Source organism: Kryptolebias marmoratus, linkage group LG8 (genome assembly GCF_001649575.2).
Source record: "Kryptolebias marmoratus isolate JLee-2015 linkage group LG8, ASM164957v2, whole genome shotgun sequence".
In the NCBI taxonomy this organism is placed as follows: domain Eukaryota; kingdom Metazoa; phylum Chordata; class Actinopteri; order Cyprinodontiformes; family Rivulidae; genus Kryptolebias; species Kryptolebias marmoratus.
Genome location: NC_051437.1, coordinates 24021758 through 24040202, shown reverse-complemented (window position 1 = coordinate 24040202; position 18445 = coordinate 24021758). Strand labels below are relative to the sequence as shown.

General features: G+C 39.1%; 3 protein-coding genes across 3 annotated transcripts; all 3 read right to left on the bottom strand.

Annotated features, from left to right (window-relative positions):
• Positions 1-6: 6 nt before the first annotated feature.
• ddost (dolichyl-diphosphooligosaccharide--protein glycosyltransferase subunit (non-catalytic)) lies at positions 7-3371 on the bottom strand. The gene is made up of 11 exons (XM_017411222.3): positions 3105-3371; positions 2638-2748; positions 2455-2541; positions 2257-2360; positions 2056-2150; positions 1784-1877; positions 1099-1247; positions 748-895; positions 537-657; positions 343-449; positions 7-182 (listed from the first exon to the last, which is right to left on the bottom strand). Exons 1-11 carry the CDS (start codon positions 3337-3339, stop codon positions 33-35), a joined length of 1401 nt encoding a protein of 466 aa, XP_017266711.1. The 5' UTR covers positions 3340-3371; the 3' UTR covers positions 7-32.
• A 363-nt stretch (positions 3372-3734) lies between these two features.
• zbtb17 (zinc finger and BTB domain containing 17) lies at positions 3735-12757 on the bottom strand. The gene is made up of 15 exons (XM_017411183.3): positions 12610-12757; positions 10898-11149; positions 10574-10762; positions 9861-10193; positions 9667-9756; positions 8618-8871; positions 8287-8429; positions 7890-8190; positions 7662-7749; positions 6815-6931; positions 6591-6711; positions 5953-6083; positions 5514-5774; positions 5305-5394; positions 3735-4942 (listed from the first exon to the last, which is right to left on the bottom strand). The coding sequence occupies exons 2-15, from the start codon at positions 11100-11102 to the stop codon at positions 4515-4517; spliced, it is 2751 nt and encodes a 916-aa protein (XP_017266672.1). The 5' UTR covers positions 11103-11149; positions 12610-12757; the 3' UTR covers positions 3735-4514.
• Positions 12758-14911: 2154 nt separating this feature from the next.
• Positions 14912-18188, bottom strand: hspb7 (heat shock protein family, member 7 (cardiovascular)). The gene is made up of 3 exons (XM_017411235.3): positions 17799-18188; positions 15786-15910; positions 14912-15686 (listed from the first exon to the last, which is right to left on the bottom strand). The coding sequence occupies exons 1-3, from the start codon at positions 17962-17964 to the stop codon at positions 15507-15509; spliced, it is 471 nt and encodes a 156-aa protein (XP_017266724.1). The 5' UTR covers positions 17965-18188; the 3' UTR covers positions 14912-15506.
• Positions 18189-18445: the final 257 nt, after the last annotated feature.

Below are 18445 nucleotides of genomic sequence, written 5' to 3'. Positions count from 1 at the left end.
CCCCCCCCCCCAACCCTGTTGATATTTCTGCATTAATCTGACTTTTCCTTCTCTTTCATGTGCAGGAAGACGACACTGAAGACGAAGAGTCCTGCCATCATGGAGAAGGCGCTGGCGTAGTATGGGAAGGCTGAGGGGATGAAGCGCTCATATTGTGTGTGCTGCAGGGGACGAACTGATACCTGTAGAAGATAAACAGTTGGGAAAATTGAAATTATTAAGCCATGCATCAGCTGATGAAAGTGTTGAGTTTTTATTTAATTCAACCTCCTGTAACAACTAGGAATAATATCAGTTTTTTTATTTGAGTAAAACTTGGTGGAATTATCTTGTTCAACTTGCCTGAGTGGAGGAGTAGAGATGTGTGTATCCCAGTCGGTTGTAGTCCACCTTAAACTGGAAGACTCCATACACATCAGGCAGCTTGAACTGGACGCTATATTTACCTCCTAGACAAAAAAAGGGCAGCATTTATAGGGATTACAGCCAAAAGACATTAGGTGCTATTGATTTATGTTGAATCAAGATTTGCATACCATTTTTCTTGAGATAAGTTCTGACAAAAGGATCGATCCTCACAAACTCTAGCTGAATATCATCTCCGTCAAAAGGGACCCAGCGGCCCTCAGACAATATTTCAATGACGATGCTGTACTCCTGAAAGAAAAGGTCTTACTTTCAGATACAGGACTTTTAATTTAAGAGGGAAAAAAACAAACCTTAATGATAATGGCGGTAAAAACTCACCACAAGGTCAGTAACAGTGTATGCTGCCGGGGGAGTGGTCTCTCCCACAGGATGATGGGTAACGGCTCCCACTCTGAGGACTCCTGCCTCCTTGAACACCCAGCGAGACAGAGCCGCAGCCAGCTCCATGTTCCCCGTCTGCTCGTGCCTGTTCAAGCAAACAAGCAGAGCAAAGATTTCAAAACACAGCATTATTATTTGTATTCCTTTTTAAAACTTGTATGCTTTCACAAAGTCCTGATAAGAACGCTTCCTGTTGAGCTTCGTGAATCTTAGGTTGTAATATTTTTTTGTTTTACTGGAAATGAGTGAAAGATGTATACAGACAAGGAAATAAGAGAAACCCAGTACCTCTGTGAACCTGGTCTGGCCTTCTGCACAGCAGAGTTGAAGAAAGCATCACTGAAGAACTCCATGGAGCCGCTGAAAACCACTCTGGCGTTGTTCCTGGCCTGGAGTCCGGCGATCAGAAGGGTATTCTTACCCACAGCATGGGGGTACTGGAGCAGAAGAAGACATGTTACTGACTCTGCTAAACCATTTCTATGACTGAAGTGTTATGTTTAAACTAAAACACAAAAAGATATAAAAGAATACCTAGTAGCACAAAATTGAGAACAAGGTTCATATAAAAGGTTTATACAGACAACATTTTACAAACAGCATTTCTTTTTTCCCTCTCCATGTCCAACTGTTTGTTGGCACAGATGTAGCAATCCTGAGGCTTTGAATAGGAGGCAACTGGACATAATTTCTTAAGAAGCCTTTTGGAAGTTGGAGGTGAAACGTCTTCAAGAAACAAGTGCAGTTGCCTTCAATTCAAACCCTTAAAATTCACCATCTTTTCCACCCTTTGAAGTTTTGTAGTTTACTTGCATAATATAGCACTGTTTGAAAAGCAATCAATAAAAGAAAGAAAATAGGCCTTGTTAAACTGGTAATGTATGGGCACATAAATCATAAAATGCCTATATAAACAGACAGTCTTAAAGCTTAACTTTGTAAATAAAGCTGTACAGAAAATGTTAAAAGTTACCTGAGAGATGGGTCTGTCAGGGAAATACGAGTAGGAAGTTGAAGAGCCAGTAAGGATGTCCAAGACAAGCGGGTTGTCTGGGTCAGCAACCATTCTAGAAAGAAATTTAGCACGATTGGAATAGGTTTCATTTAATTTTACCATCCTAAACAAGAAAACTGTGATATTTATTAAATCAAAATAGTAAGAGTTATTTTTGATATTTAGCACCAATCAGTTACATCCATTGTGTGGTTTAGTAATAACCATTTAATTTTGCCATTTGTACTTACCCAACACCCTTGAACAGAACAGGTTTATTGGTGGGTTTGCCAACAATAGTTGGAGCTTTCAGCAGGTTCTCTGGGTCAGCAACGATCAGAGTGTGCTGGAGACAAGATAAATTGGAAATTATAATGTTGACAGACAAATCCCAAGATTAGTTTTGTGAAGCAGAGTTAATGGTTCTGCTGTGCAAAGATGAAGCTATTTACCTCTCCGGGATCAGACACGTCATAGTTGTGATGGTCAATAACAGCAGTCTTCTCCTCATCAAACTCGATGCCACATTCACTGCCTAACTCCCTCAGAGGGTCGCCTGTTTCACAAGGAAAACAAAAACATGAATAATAATAATACATTTATACTTTAAGTGATGAAACGTTAGACAATGTTTTCATTAATCAACTGACCAATATCGGAGCTAGCAGCAATCAGGACATTGCCTCCACCGTCAATGAAAGATGTTATGGTCTCCACGTTTATATTTCCACCAAAGTCTGAAAATAACCAAAAATATTCCACAGATTGCTTAATCAAGAGAAACACAAGCCATCAAAAAGTCATTTTCATTTTGAATACAAAAAGAAATTTACCCTCAACAGATGGTGAGAAGATGATCAAATGGTCGTACAGGAACTGTCCATATTTAATCAGAGACAGGGATGGATCGTCAGCTGTCTTGAATGTGAGGTCAAAGCCCCGATCTGAAACAGAAAAATCAGCAACACTGAAACAAACGCTGTACTCATGATTTTATGCATTAATTGAAAGGGTTTTAAAAGAACTTCCAAATGATTCTAAGATCATGCATCTGGGTTAAATTAAAAAAAAATAGGAATGCTCCAGCGCCATAAAATACAAAATTTGGGCATATTTGTGTTATGCTATATTATATATGTTAATGCAAAATTTAATTTTGTCATTAACATTTCAACGAGGCACCAGCTTTGTCCAAGCAGCTCCTTAAGGCCTGCAACAGACTTAATGCCAGGTGGCACTAAAAACGATATTTGTTAATGTAAAAGTGATTAATGAAAACAGCACCGTGTCTTTCACTGACCTGCCAGGTTGCGGAAGAAGACTGAATGGGTGTCTTTGATGTTGAGGTTGTCCAGCAGCACCAGGGTCTTACCGTCGGCCAAAGCACCGTGCAACATGGAGGCTAACGACAGGAACAAGATAACATTTCTGTCCAAATGTTTAAACCACCGTGCTGCCCTCATTCCGGTTCGTTTTTGAGTCGTTAATGAAGAACTGAACCGGTTAGCCTCCCTCACCGCTGTCGACGACGCCATTTTGCTGCAGAAGTCGACGTCAGCGTAAGCAGAGGTTGTATTACCTTTGACCCCAAGATCCAGCCAATCAGAGGAAGGAACGCGTCCCGAACGCCTCTCTACCAATCAGATGAAGGCTGTGCTGACAGACACGGAAATGAAATGAAAATATTGCCTTGATTTATTAATAAAACCGTGAATCATTAAATAACTTAAGGTAGTAAGCGTCGAGTTAAATATTATTCTACTTGATTTGTTTATCTTAATTCTAATCTATGATAGCTGGCTATTATTGACAATGCAAAAAAAAAATCAGTTTTTATTAGGTACACATATATATTTTATCAATTATCAAGTTCACTGTTCCAAATTCCATGAAATACAAAACACTAAAAAAATTATAACACTACAACACATAGATTATCAGACAGCAATAATCTTTAATGAGATGAGGTGGATGGTCACTGAGTTAGCAAGGTTACAAATATTTTTATAGGTCAGATTTTTATAGGTCAAATTATAAACTTTTTGTGCCATAGTCACATTTACTTTTTGTCAGATTAAGAGACTTTTTTTTCGACAGATATGTACACACATACAGTACAAGCGCAGGATTTGTGTTTGTCAAAAAACACACCATGAAAACAAACAAAAAAAATCCCATTTAACTTCTTTACTACAGTAAAGTGTGAACTGTCTTGCAGCTAAATATTTAGTACCACTGTATGTTTATGTAGCTGTTCTACATAAAACACATTTAGTTAGGTATAGTAAAATATTGTTTTTTAAGAAAATGTACACATTTTATCTAGAAAAAAGAAAAATATTAGCTTTTCTTCCAGTTAAATTTAATGATATTTATTACCTAACATAAAGGACAAGACACTGTCCTACATTTTAGTCTAAAAATAAACCAAGTATACAAATTTGTATATTCATCTCTGCAAAGCTTTACAAAAATAACTGGACACTGCTGTGCTATATGAAAGCAAATACATAATTTGAGATTAATAATTCTTTGAAAAAAAAACTTATTTTAAAGGTGTATTTTATAGCTCCAGTTAAGATTTTTTTAAACATCATGGTACAACTAAATCAATGCCTCATTAGGGCACCTAATATTTAAATTTTCTTCTATTGCATAAATTAGATTAGTCAGGACGAACATTTCATGAAATCTTATAAAATCTCATCCACTATGCCTGACTCTCACATTCCATTTCCTCCTTCTTTTCTTCCTCTACATCTTCGCCCTCTGTTTGGTGCTCAGAATGAGTTTCAACTTGTCCTTCCTCCACCTCCTCCACTACATGAATTATTTCTTCTGACCCTTGTGGTTCCTGTGTCCCCCCAGGTATCCCGTCCTCTGGTTTTCTCTCTCCGTCCTCTGTACGGATGATAACTTGTCCTTCCTGGATAACCTGTTCAGATGTGGGTTGCCATGTAGTAGCGGCATCCCCCTCAGCAGTGGTGGCTGTGGTGGTGTACTGGTAGAAGTCGGAATCTGCCTGAAACATGACCAAGGCCTGAGCTGTGTGGATGCGCACATGCTGAGCGAGGGAGCTGGCATCCAGGAATTTGTCCCCACACGAGTCACAGGCATACAAGATCTGAGTGTTCGGGTCTGTGAGCAAAAGACAAGGTAACAAAGTGAGTCATTTGCAGTCTGATTTCTTATTTCATGCTTCCTTTAAAGCTGAAAGGTCTACCAGGAAGGTTAGCAATTTTTCTTCCATTTTGTTAATGAAAACAACAAAAATAACATTACATTTTGAAAGCAATTTTTTGTCCTTGAGCTGCTTGTATCTATAGTTAATGCTTCCCATCATACTTTATTACATGGCTTTGAAGACCTTTTTGTACTCTACCACATCACTTCAAAGATATTGTCAAAGATATTTTCCTGATACTAACTGAAGCATCATATCTAACTCCAATATTTGAACAACGTCCTGCTTTTTGATCCTTGATTCAAAGAAATCTTACCTTCTTCTTGCACCTTCTCCACTGCTCTGTTGATTTCAGCTTTCAAAGCCTCGGTCTCATCTGCAGACACTGATGCAGACACTGGAACAACTGTTAATTGAAATAAAAAACATTTAACATTGTCTGATCACGCCACGTTGTACAGAAGCATTCATCCCTGAGCACTAACTTTATATCAAAAAACACAGATCTTGCAGAAGCTGTTTGACCTGTAAGCTGAGCTACGGCGCTGGCTGCAAGGGCTTCGGTTGCCAGAGTGACGATGTCCTCTGTGGAGACGGTAACAATTTTGATCTCGTCAGTGGAGGATGCTCCTACGCAGTCTTCACTCTCTTCCTCTACAGTTCTGCCTGCTACCACAAGCCGCTTCATGCCAGCTTTGCCGTGGTGAACAGTCTTGACGTGGGAGCGCAGGTTATCCACACGGTTAAACCCTCGGCCGCATTTATCACAAAGGAAAGGTTTCTCCCCTGAAATGACAAAATGAAGAAAGATGAGCTACTGAAGACCTGAGAGGGAATGCTGTGAGCTCAGTCGGAGGTAGATGTGGTAGGAAAAGCGACTTCACAGTTCAACATGTGAAAAAAATCTACAAATTTCCACAACTCCAAAACCTCATGATTATTTGACCCAAAGTTTTGTCCTTACCAGTGTGTATGATAATATGTTTGGACAGGTCTCCCACATTGACAAACGCCTTGTTGCACATTCGACACTTGTGTGGCCGCACGTTGTCATGGTGGCGAATGTGATTGGCCAGTTGGCTTGACTGCACAAATCTGCCCAGATAAAAATAAAGATTAGATATTCTTGTAGCAAAAAAAGGCAAATAAAAAAAAAACAACAATAACAAACAAAAAAAAACACACACAAAACACGCATATCCATCTTAATTATAACAATTCAAATGAAAATAAGTGGTATCGAGATTAAAAGTCTGATTTTTTTGATGGAGATAGCATTTTAGTAAACTTTCTTAAGATGACTGTTTCATGGGTATCTTGAAGCTCAAAACTCCAACATGTCATTGTTATGGTGTTTCAATTTCATTCAAAAATTAAAAATAAGCCATTTACAGATGGGGTTGAGTGTGATTGAAGCTACTTGTTAACCTCATCTTTGATCATTCATCCATTAGCACAATGGATGAATGATCAAAGTCAACTCAAAAAGCCACAGTAGCTGTGTCAGCAGTTTATTGAGTGAGCCCAATAATTTGTCTGGCATTTCGATCATGATCCTGTTGTTTCATTACTGATGTGTCCGTTCCACCTCAGCAAGCTGACCTTTTGCCACAGCGCTCACAGACGTAGGGTTTCTCTCCAGTGTGCTGACGAACATGAGCGATGAGGGAGCTGGCCTGGGTGAAAGCTTTGCCACAGACGAGACAAATGCAGGGCTTCTCTCCTGTAACGCATAAATTACTGTCTCACTATAGAAGCAAGGAGGTTACATTCACCCGAGGTTTCTGACTTTCACAAAACAGCATGTCTGGATGTGATAAGAGTACCTGTATGGATGCGTTCATGGCGCTGCAGAGCTCCTGGGTCGCTAAAAGCTCTCTGGCAGTGCGAGCACACGTACGGTTTCTCCCCACTGTGAACCCGCAGGTGTCTTTTCAGGTTTCCTACAAAGCAGACACCGTCACACAAAGATTAGACCAAGAGACTCAAAGTCAAAAGCAAAACAAAAAAATACTTGTTTTTACTACCAGCAGACTAACAACAGCTATAATTGTGCCTGTTTGAAACATTTACATGAATATCTAAATGTAGCTGTGTGACCGCTAAATACTTGTAAGGGCTTTAAAGCTTTAGCCAACATGATGTGCATTATATGTTGAACAGTGTCTGAAAACAATCCAAAATTCAAAACAGAAAACCCTCATTTGAGTTTGGCTGTTAAGGATATTTACTAAAATCAAACCACTTCAGGATTATTTTTCTTTTATAAAAAGGTATAGAATAGTTCACTTTTTTTGCTGAATTTTTATAATATCCAAACACATTTTAACCTTCTTTTGCATTCCTTGATTGACATCAGGTCCATAACAGCCCAAATAGCAAAGAGAAATAAAAAATGCATCTCATGCAAGAGTTCAGGACTTGGGAGGTTAATGTTGGTTATTTTATACATAACCTTTTAAAAAAGTAGAAGCAGTTTCATATGGAACAAAAAAAAGTGAAATAGCAATATATTTAATTTATGAGACTGATTTACCAGACAGGGAAGTCATTTTTACGGCTAACAGGATTTTCTTCTAGAGGAATCATTTTATTTTTTTAAGAAACTGGAAGCCTAAAAACCTTAACATCCTACAGATTTCTTATGCAACAAGCATAATTTCCTTCTTTTACCTGAAGTTGTAAACTGTTTGCCACATTCTTTGCACTTCAGAGGCCCGTCTGCAATATGGATTTTTAAATGTGCCTTCAGATTCCCCACCTAGTGAAAATAAAAGGTAAAAATATACAGGAAGAATTTACTGGATCTTACTGTAACTGTGAACAGCTCAGCTGGTGATGCAAAAATTTCTATTAAAAAGAGATGCAGCTCCAGCCACATTTTTCAGAACCCGTTGTTACCTGGTTGAAGCGTTTGTCGCAGTGTGGACACTTGTTGCCCTTCTCGGTGTCGTGCGTCTCGAGGTGCCGCATCTTGGCAGTGGGGTCGGAGAAAGCCTTGTCGCAGTAGTCGCACTGGTATGGCTTCTCGCCGCTGTGCACCAGCTGGTGGCGTTTCAGATTGCCCGATGTCGTGAAGAGCTTGCTGCAGACTTCGCAGCTGTACCGTGCTTCGCCCGTGTGGCGTTTGCGGTGCAGGTTGAGCAGACTGATCTGGCGGTAGCTCTTTCCACAAGTGGAGCAGCAGTATGGCTTCAGAGGACTTGGAAGGCACAGAAAGTCCCGTTTAAGACCATAAAATCCTGATGTAGCTCAGTGTAAAGAAATAAATAGAAGCGTAAATAAAGTTTATATTCACCTGTGGGTTTTCTCATGGGCTTTGCAAGCTGCAGGGTCAGAGAAAGCCTTGTTGCAGTCCCGGCAGCTGAAAGGCTTTTCTCCTGTGTGAATACGCATGTGTCTCTTAAAATTACCTGTGTGGGTGAATTTCTTCCCACAGTCCTAGAACGAAGGAAATTGTGTCATGAAGGTTGAACAGATAAAACCCTGAAATGCTGAGTTACATAAGCAAATGTATCTAAATGCATTTGCACCAAAAACTCCATGTAACCTTACATCACCAGCATTTGCACGTTTGATCCCATCATACAAGCTTTAAACTCATTCTTCCCATAAATACCATTTCTCACCTCACATTTGTGCGTCACAGAGCTGTAGGACTTTGACTCAGATCGACTGCTCATGGAGGCCGACTGAGTTTGTTTTTCATCTCTCTCATCGGCTCCATCCACTTCCTGGCTGGTTTCGACATTTTCCTCTTCAAGCACATCTTCATCATCAGCATCCCCAGAGTCATATTCCTGCTCGTCAGCCACCTCTTCAGGCTCCGCTGCCTTCTTCTCCTTTTTCATTTTCGATGGACCTTCATCTTCAGAGTCATCTTCTGCAAAGAGGTGGACAAAATGTTGTAAAAATGACAGCCTGTAGTAGAAATAGTTTTAAAGGCAAAATCACACCAGATCACAGAGGAACAGTTTTAGAACAATGCCACCACCAGTCATTAGATCAAAATAAGAAATTTAATAAGAAATATTCAAAAAATCTAATTAAAGTGGTTAAAAATCTTCAAGCTATACTATTTTAAAAATTCTGTTTTTTTGTCCTGACTAAGTACCCGTTCAGACCTGAAACTGTAGCTTATGGTGACCAAAGCGGGTCGAGTCAGCTCTAAAAACAATCAGAACAAACTTTAAACTAAAGAGAAACTCATCATGCATCCATCTGGTAATCCTTTCTGACCAATAAAATCCAGACAAAACAAACATTTCTATTGAAGTACACTTCTTTAAAACTTTAACCCCCCTCCTAAAATCAAATAAAGCCATATCTTCAGAATAAAAGATGTTTAATTATCTTTAATCAGCGACAGGTGAGAGGACTCCCTCCCTCCAAGGCAGCCAGGGCGTAGGACCTCAGTAAGTCCTACATCGAGGATCAATATGGACTACACTCAGACTACCAAACGTATGCTGATAAAGGAGGTCCAGACCTCCATGAAAGGTGGTTGGAAGTTTTCATTGCACATAAAGGCCATTTACACATTTACTGCATTTAGACGTATCCGAGTGCCATAGCTAAAGTCAAATTGAAACATCAGGTCTGAACAAGGTCTAAGAAGAGTAAAGTTGGTAATAAACACTAAGCCGTTGTTAAAGCTGATACAGCAGGTCTTGCTCACCAGGTGGAAAGTTCCTTCGAAGAGGTTTGCGGATTCTTCTCCCTCGAGAGCTCATGTAGGATGAGCTGCCTGAAGACTTCAGCTGGGATTCTGGAGATAAATTTGTAAACCAACAGATTACGAGGGTCAAACACTTACTTTTTATTATTATTGCTTATTATATAGACCACCAAAACTGATAAACATGTATTTACTAGTCGTGTAGTCGGCATCTGAGGGGTCATCCTGAAATTCAGAAGCATCTGGCTTTGAGCTTTCAACCTCCTTTTTCACAGTTATCGTCTTCTGAGCAGAAAGCTGAGAGGTTTTGGGGGGTCGGCCACGGCCCCTGTGTGTTTCAGTGGGGTTGGGCTGACAAACTGTTTGTTGCGTGTCAGCTGAGACGTCTTTGTTTAAATCGTTGTGACTTTCTGTGGCTTCATGATCTTCTGTGGAAGTACTAGGAGGACACTCTTCTGCCGGTGCTGGCACCTCTGGCAGGGGGTTTTCAGTCCCTTCTTTCTGCTCTTTTCCACTCACCTTTTCATCTGATTTAATGAAAGAAAAAAAAAGGTTTAAGATTTATTAAAACTCTAATCTAGTTGATAAAGAACAATATTGTTAAAGTAATAAGTCAAGGAATCGTTTATAAACAGGATGGTGAAATTTAATCTAACAACAATGTATGAATGCTCCTCTGACTGTCTAACATAAAAGATAAAATATGTTAAACTCTCAATATGGAAAAATTTAACTTATAAGGCTGGAATTATGCTCAATAAATATTTAATGTGTCTAATTTATTCTGGGCACAAATTAATAAATCAAAAATAAGGCCTAAGATACAAAAGGTAAAAGTCAAGATGCTAATAGCATTCATTACAGAAAAATATAAGACCAAAATATATACATATGTATATTTGAATACCTGGCTCATTAACAGGAATATCCAGTGTTATGATAGATGGAGCTGGACGTGATATAGACTGATAAGCAGAACATGCATTTATGATTTCTTGCATCTGCAGGAAGTGAGCGACAGAAAGCACGTCTTCAACATTTTGTGGGGTTAAATTCAGCTTGGAAGTGTACATAAAATCCAGGACTTGACCTAAACCTAAAACAACAATCAGAAAAAAAAAAAAAACGAGAGATCAGATTAGAAAAGCAAAGCCAGAGTGGCAGACATAAATAAATAAATGAGGTGGTACGCAAAACACGCAGCTTGATTCGGTCACACTCTGAAACCTACCAGCTGCGTTGCTAATGTCCAAATGCACCACGTCCTTCTGATCCAGGAAAAGGGTGCGGAAGTACATACTGCATGCTGCCAGCACAGATTTGTGGGCTTTGAAGTCCACACCGTCCACAACGAATGTGCAGTCACACAGCAGGCCCTGCTTACGCTGCCGGTTCAGCTGCTCCAGAACCTCGCCGCTGTGCCACGGGAACTCCATCTTCCTGACGGGGTGAGGGTCGGCCCAGAGCCCAGCAAGCACAAGATCTGAGTTAAAGAACAACAAACATTTTCTTATGTGTGCCACCTGTTCATGTATCTAGCATTACATATGTTAAAAAAAGATCATTAAGTGCTACTCTCGTTTTAAAATCAGTTCAAATTTACTGAAATCTCTGGAGATTTTCAGACTATGTGAAATAAGAGCAGGTGGAGACACATATCTTTTATGATTTACATTCCCCTGTGTCATGTAACATAACACTGATCATTTTTAAACGAAAAAAAGTCATTAAGTTTTGTAGTTCTATCATTTTGTGCTGCTGTCTGTTGGGTCAAATAATTTTATTATAGATGTGTTAGACATGCTTTATCTGCTTTGATGAGCAAATATACAAAGAAATCATCACATATAGCACATCCCAGCTGAGCCTTATTTTTAACCTTTTCAAGATTTACTTATTCTGGCTTCACTGATTTATAAGTTGGATCGATTCATTTGTTTCCCCTTAACAGCTCCTCATAATGTTAAAACAAAAACATAATTTTTATTTGATAGTTTGTTTCTATTAAAAGCCAGACAGAAACCTGCCATTAACCGAAGTGTTTAGTCCATTTGTTCTGACACACCTGACCTCAGGTGTACCTTATGACACTTTTACATCTTGACTAGGGTCCATCTGTGCCTAACCGAGCTCGTTAGGACTCATCTATAGGGACTTCCTTGTGTGTAACCTTAAGGACACAGAGTGCAATCAAAAGAACTGTCCTAAGTCCTGTGAGACATGATGATCTGTGTATTGGGGGAAAAAAAATCTGGGAAAGGATGCAGGAACAATTCTGCAGCATTCAAGTTATAAAGTCTGCTAATCATATTGATAATAAATAATCAGATAGGTTTGGCCTGTACCACTGCAGTTGTTGTGAACATTTTCTCCTCATCAGCAGGGCAAAGCATTTGTGAAACCTAAAAAAACCAGGATGCTCTTACTTTAAAAAAAGGAGGTCTGCTTTCTTCTCTTACCTTGAATTATTAAAGTTTTACTTTTGTGAAAAAGCCCCCAGCAGGTCTGATAATAAACCATACCACAACACACACACAGGATTTTTATTTGCAGCAAAGTTTTCACGTCTAAAACTAATTTTAATGTGTATCTAGCAGTGCGACGCAGTGGAACAGCAGGTAACCTCAGCTAACTATGAGCAGTCTCTTATCCCCGACCCATCTTCCATTTTGTCTTCCTGAGAGAACACGTTTAGTATCTAGTAATATGAGTTTTCTACAAGTTTACAAAGATTGGTTTGACAGCGCAATGCATCGATTGCAATTCCTCCATCCTCGCAGCTTTTGTATCAGGGATTAATTTAGCTTGCCTACATGCAGTGAAGCAGGGACACGAGCCCAGCCCGGGCCTGTCTTCAGCTCCTGCTGTTTACTGAGTTAGCACCCGCTTTTCGCCCAGGCACTCGCCGTCATTTTAACAGAAACTAGCTCCAAAAGTACCTACTTGTTACCGCCTCCTTTCTCCGGTTTCACAACCGCTGAAATGCGACGTGTTGTGTAGTTTCTGACTGGCGAAAGGACGAGCCCAATCGAGCTTTCGGCGATCGATCTTCGCCCCGATGGCTACAGCCACACCGCCATCTTCCTTTCTCTGATCGATTGATAGCGACCGGTGTTGTACCGTAAAACGTACCCATGTCACAAGAAGCCCCTTTTCAAGACACTTGTCTCACCTATATTAAGTAAAACTGAAAAATCGACTCTTTTTGCGGGACTGACAATTGACAAACCGACTTTTTAGGACCCTTATGGACACAGGTGTTGAAAAAAGCGTTACCTCTCAATATCCAAAACTAATTTATGCTAGGAGCACCGGCACGGTAGTATAGCTGTATATACGTAATTCAAAATTAAATAACTGTAGGTAATTGTATACTTAAACAAAGATAAAATGTTAGTTTGTCGTTTCTGACTTTTACTCAGTTTCTTATTGAATATAATATAAAAATATAATAAACCTTAAACGACAGGGGTGCTTTTTTGGACACAACACCAGTCGGCTGTCTCAGTGGAGCATGCGCACTATGAACACATGTTAGACCGATGTTGACCGCTAGATGGCGAAATAGGAAAGTAAATAATACAAACACTACAACTGCCATTAGCAACAAAACTTTTTTTCTTGAATTAATATTTTTTACTAATTTCAACTTTGCATATTTGTCAAACATAGTGTTTTTCTTCTTAGACCACATGTTGACCTGCCCAAATGAATTATAGTCTGGTAAACAGCAAAGAATGAAAGATTAAAATACACTATGCCCAAAATAGAGTTGTTTAAACTGTGTACACATAGCATTTTTACCTTTGAATACCTCCTTTAAAAGTTTTGCTTTCAAAAAGGAAGGACAAGATTTTTCACAATTACTTCCACACAGAAAAGACTGAATAAAAGCCTCCTCTATCCACTGAATGCTAATTTTGCTTCGTATTGATACAGGGGTTTTCTTTGTGGTTGTCATTGTTCCCATTTGCACATTTTATTTAATCTGGATTATTTTCTTTAACCAAATGACTATTAGTCATGCATTTATATATATTTTTTTCTTTTCATTAGTACAGAAAAACAGTCATAGTCAGCTGCAGCAGATGCTCCAGTTTCCTCTTGCAGTCCAAAAACATTCATTTCCAGCCAATCTGGTGATTCATAATTGAGATAGACACAAATGTTTTCTGCCCCTTTGTCAGTTGGGAAAAAAGCTCTAGCCACTGTGACCCTGGTAAATATAATAAACTGAACAGATAAATGGATGATGTTGTGAGAATAAGATTTCGGCACGGAGGTAACTGCCTCCCTATTTTACCCTTCATCTCCCACACAGAATTTACATTTTAATAAATGCAAAATGAAAGTCTGAATGCCCCGAAGTTATTTGGTTTAAATAGAAAATATTTTAACCTAAAAAGGACAAAATAATCTTAATTCTTCACATAAAAATAGACATATTTAACATGAATTCAGAATTTCTTGTTAATGTTTTCTACCTTGTGATTTCATGTTTTTGCTTGCGTCTGTGTCCATATGTTCATTTGCCTTCACTTTAGCAAAATATCTCTTGAATCACTGATCTAATTTTAATGAAATTTTCAGAATATAATTATTGGATGCACCTCTACAACTGGTTAACTTTTGAAATCAACTCGATTTAAGATGGCTGCCGCAGCAACATGTTCATAGCAAACACAAAAAGGGCTAAAATACTAACAGTTTTACATTTATGAGCTAAAATTTGTGCTTTTTAAGTAGCTGAGAGTGATCCCCAATTCTGAGAGTTAATCTGCAAAAAATATGTTTAAAACAATCAAATCAACGCTGTCTGTCTGTTAGCAAAATATTTCATGAATCACTCAATGAATTTCAGTGATACTTTAAGAAATTAATCATTGGATGTACATCTACAACTGATTAACTTTTGGCAACAACTGGACTCAAGATGGCCGCCACAGCCAAGTGACCTTAGAAAGCACAAAATGACTATATCTCAGATAAATCTACATATATTGAGCTAAAACTTAGTGTGGTAGTAGCTGAGCATCATGGCTAACACATACTCACATATTTAATTAAAACTTTTGCATTAACTATTTGCATCAAACCTATTAGTCTGTTAGAAAAATATCTCATAAACAACTGGACAGATTTTAGTGAAGATAATGATTGCATGTATATCTACAACTGATTAACCTGTGGTGTCAACTCAATTCAAAATGGCCACTGAGTAAATTGACTGTAACCAACACAAAAATGGCTAAAAAGTAGTTTATTTTACAGCTCATGAGCTACAATTTAATGTGGTTCAAGAGCTAACAAATCATACAATATGTTCAATTGTCGCCTGAGATCATCCATAATGTCTTTTACAAATATTGTCCCCTCTCGTCATAAAATGATCTTTAAAACTCTGGGACTGGGATGAAAGGTGATGGGTGATATGCATTCCTTCAAGGAATGCAAGTTTTTTTTTTTGAATTTAGTCAAGTTTTTGCCCAAAACTTTTAATGTACACCTTTTTCTGCTCTTCAAACTGGTTACACAGAATAGGAGTTGTTTTTGGCAGTCATGTTTAATGTAGGTTTATCCACACAGGTAAAATTACACAATAAATACTTTTTTTTTGGAAAACAAAGGTATTTAATATTTGAAGTGAGTAATTAGTTTTAAGCTGTGTTACAGAACAGGAGTGAAGTAACGGTTTGCTCTCCAACCTCTGTGTCTGACCGTTTCTGTAGAGTTAGACTAACATTGTAGAAGGTGGGCGAACAGTGGCTGATGTGCAAACAGGACAACAGGAGTTAGAACACAAGACGTGACGAGTTTGTTGTGAAAAAGACAGTCCCTCTCTAGATTTTGATCTCTGTGCGGAAGGTCTGTACGAGCTCGTGTTTGGCCGGGTTCCTCCTCGCCCGCACCGTGAGGGTCCCGTCGGGGCCCAGTGATGACGTCACCGAGGTGGGGTCCACGTCCTCAGGTAGTTGGCACTTGTGGGTGAAAGTGTTCATCACTGAACCATCCGGGGCCAACTACAAACAGCGGAGAGACCAGTACAGATGACTGAGGGGGTTCTTCTGCTTCTGAGATTTATGTTTAAAGCTAAAAACAATAAAAATAAAAACACCCACCTTTTCTGCACGCACTTCTATCTGGTTGTTGGACGTGGTGACGATGACATCCTCAGGGGAGAAGCCTCGCACATCGACTGTAAACTGGTACGAATCATCCAGAGTTTTGATGTTTCCAGTGGCGCCTGAAAGCAGCAAAAGGATAAAAGAAAGCAGACTAGTCAGATCATTATAAGTCAATATATTATTGGTGGCGTTTGCCTTTTTATAATATGTTATAACATATAACTCACAGGTCTTCATGAGCTCTTTTACTTTACACCACTGTAAATTATTACTATTATTTAGAAAAAACATTTATTCAAAGTGAGTTTCGAGTGAGCAGCACTCTGAAAGGACAATGTGGGGTTTAGGATTTTATCAGTGAAACTTTGTGTAATTATTACTAGGTTTAGGTTTAAGTTTAGATTTGAGTGAGTCAGCGTTCACATTATTGTTGTCCTGTTTGTAGTTCATTCTTTACGGTTTTTACAGTCAAACTACTTCCACATACTTTGTGTTATTTGAACGTTTCTTATATCAAAATATTTGGCTCAATTGTTAATAGTGGGCTACAACTTTTAGAATATGTAACTTTTAGACTTTTTGAATTATTTAACTTTTTTATAAGCTATTCTCCACAGAAATACACTGAGATCTCTTCAATTCTTTCAAAAATTTTAAAATCTCCTTCAGCTCACTTTCACTAATTAAGTCTTCTTATGCTTTTATGCTCCTTTTAGCTTTTAGCTGCTGTCTTGATAATTTGAGCTTTTAGCCACAGTTTTGTTCATAGTAACATTTCACTAAGGTTTTGATAATTGTAGCTTGTAGCAACTTTTAGCTATAGTTTTGCTAATATTGCTTTTAGCTACTATATTGCTGATTTTAGCTTCTGTTTTTTTAATTTAATAGTTCAACTAAAAGTTCCTTCTTCAACAAATTTCAGGAATCGTTCAGCCTTCATTTCACAGAAAATAACATTTTTCCAGTTGCTTCTGTTGAACTAGCAACCTTCCAATTAAAAATCAGCCTGACTTCCTCCTGATCTATAAAAAACTTCAAAGCACGTAATTTAAAGTGCTTTAATTGAAAATCCAACCCAGGTGAGCAGGTTAGCGAGCAGTAATGCCCCCAGAAAGCCGAAAAACGCTTTAAAAACTGTAGAGCTGAAAGAAATTTGAACTGCAGATTTGTCACTGGAAGCTCCCTGAAACGTTACATTTATGTGCACAATGGATTTCACAGTGTATCTATTAGCACAGCTGTCAAAACAAAACCTTAAACAAGAAAAAGGACGGGTGTTAGCGAGAGAAAAATCTGATGTTCTATCTTTCAAATCCTCATGGAATCAGAGTTTATTGAAGGCCGGATTGATCTAACTCCACGTGATGACGTGTGTGTGCTCTGACTTCACATGTACAGTTTAGTTTCAGTGTGTGACATCATTCCAAGTGTGTGTATGTGTGTACTGGTCACCAGGCAACCAACTGGCTGTTCATCACGCAGACGTCATCTCAGATACTCTGTGTGTGAAGTCACACAGCTGGCAGGCAGGCCAGCATTCCTGCCTGCAGGCATGTGTGTGTGTGTGTGTGTGTGTGTGTGTGTGTGTGTGTGTGTTTATCCTGAAGCGTCATGTATGGGATACCAAAGATGAAGCTTTTCAAAACAACACTCCGCTGCCCCTTACATACGAAGAACATAAGTCGGTTTAAAAGTTAGATGTCAGGTATTTGCAGGCCGCCTCACACCAGCTTGAGGGATTACAGAGCCAACGGATGAACCGGACACTTGGAAGTGAAACGTTTCATGAACCTACTTTGTATTTCAAACACATGAACACAAAAAAGAAACAGATCCTGTAAAATGTGGTGTGTTCACCCGAAACACTTCACATCCACCCCCGCCCAAACGTAAACAAAAGTCAACTTTATCATTAAACCTGCCTCTTTATCAGACTTTTATGTCTTACTTAAAGACTTTTTTTGTTTTCAAATGCAGTCCAAAGCTTTGAATTTTCTCCCAACTTACTGGAAAAGCCCAAAGCGTCGCTCCCGGGCCTCATGAAGGAGTCAAAGCCCTCTGCGAACAGACCCCGGCTCTTCTCCATGTATGGGTTACAGGAGGATGAAGATGAGGATGAGGTCTGGTGGAAACTACGCTCCGAACGGTAGGCAGAGGAGTTGGTCACACTCATGGATGGTTTTAAGTGCTGGATAAGGCAGAGGAGGAGAGTAAAAGGAGAGAAGAGGGAGGCGGAGAGAGGGGATGTTTTTTTTTTCCTTCTTCCTGGAGCAGCTCTGAGAGTCTTCCAGCAGCCTGAATATTACAGATTAACCTCACAGCTCTTTTGTTTTTAACTATTCTTCCCTTTTTTTTTTTTACTGTCTTTGTTGTTTATTCCAAGGACGTTTATGGTTCCCCGTCTCCTGCAGCCAATCACACTCGGGCCTTATATACTGTATGCATGTTTGGGAGGTGGCACACGTGTCATGGCTTATTGGAAAAAGGTAATAGAGTTCTATTTTTATCACGAGACGCACAGAGGGATGAAGAGGAGAGGCTGTGGTTGGAAAAGTTCTGGGCGACGAAGGGCCCGAGGTTAAGAGAGTGGGATTTGATAGAGATGGAGGGGGTGGGGGGCACAACAGTTGTCATTCCAGACACATCACTCCTGA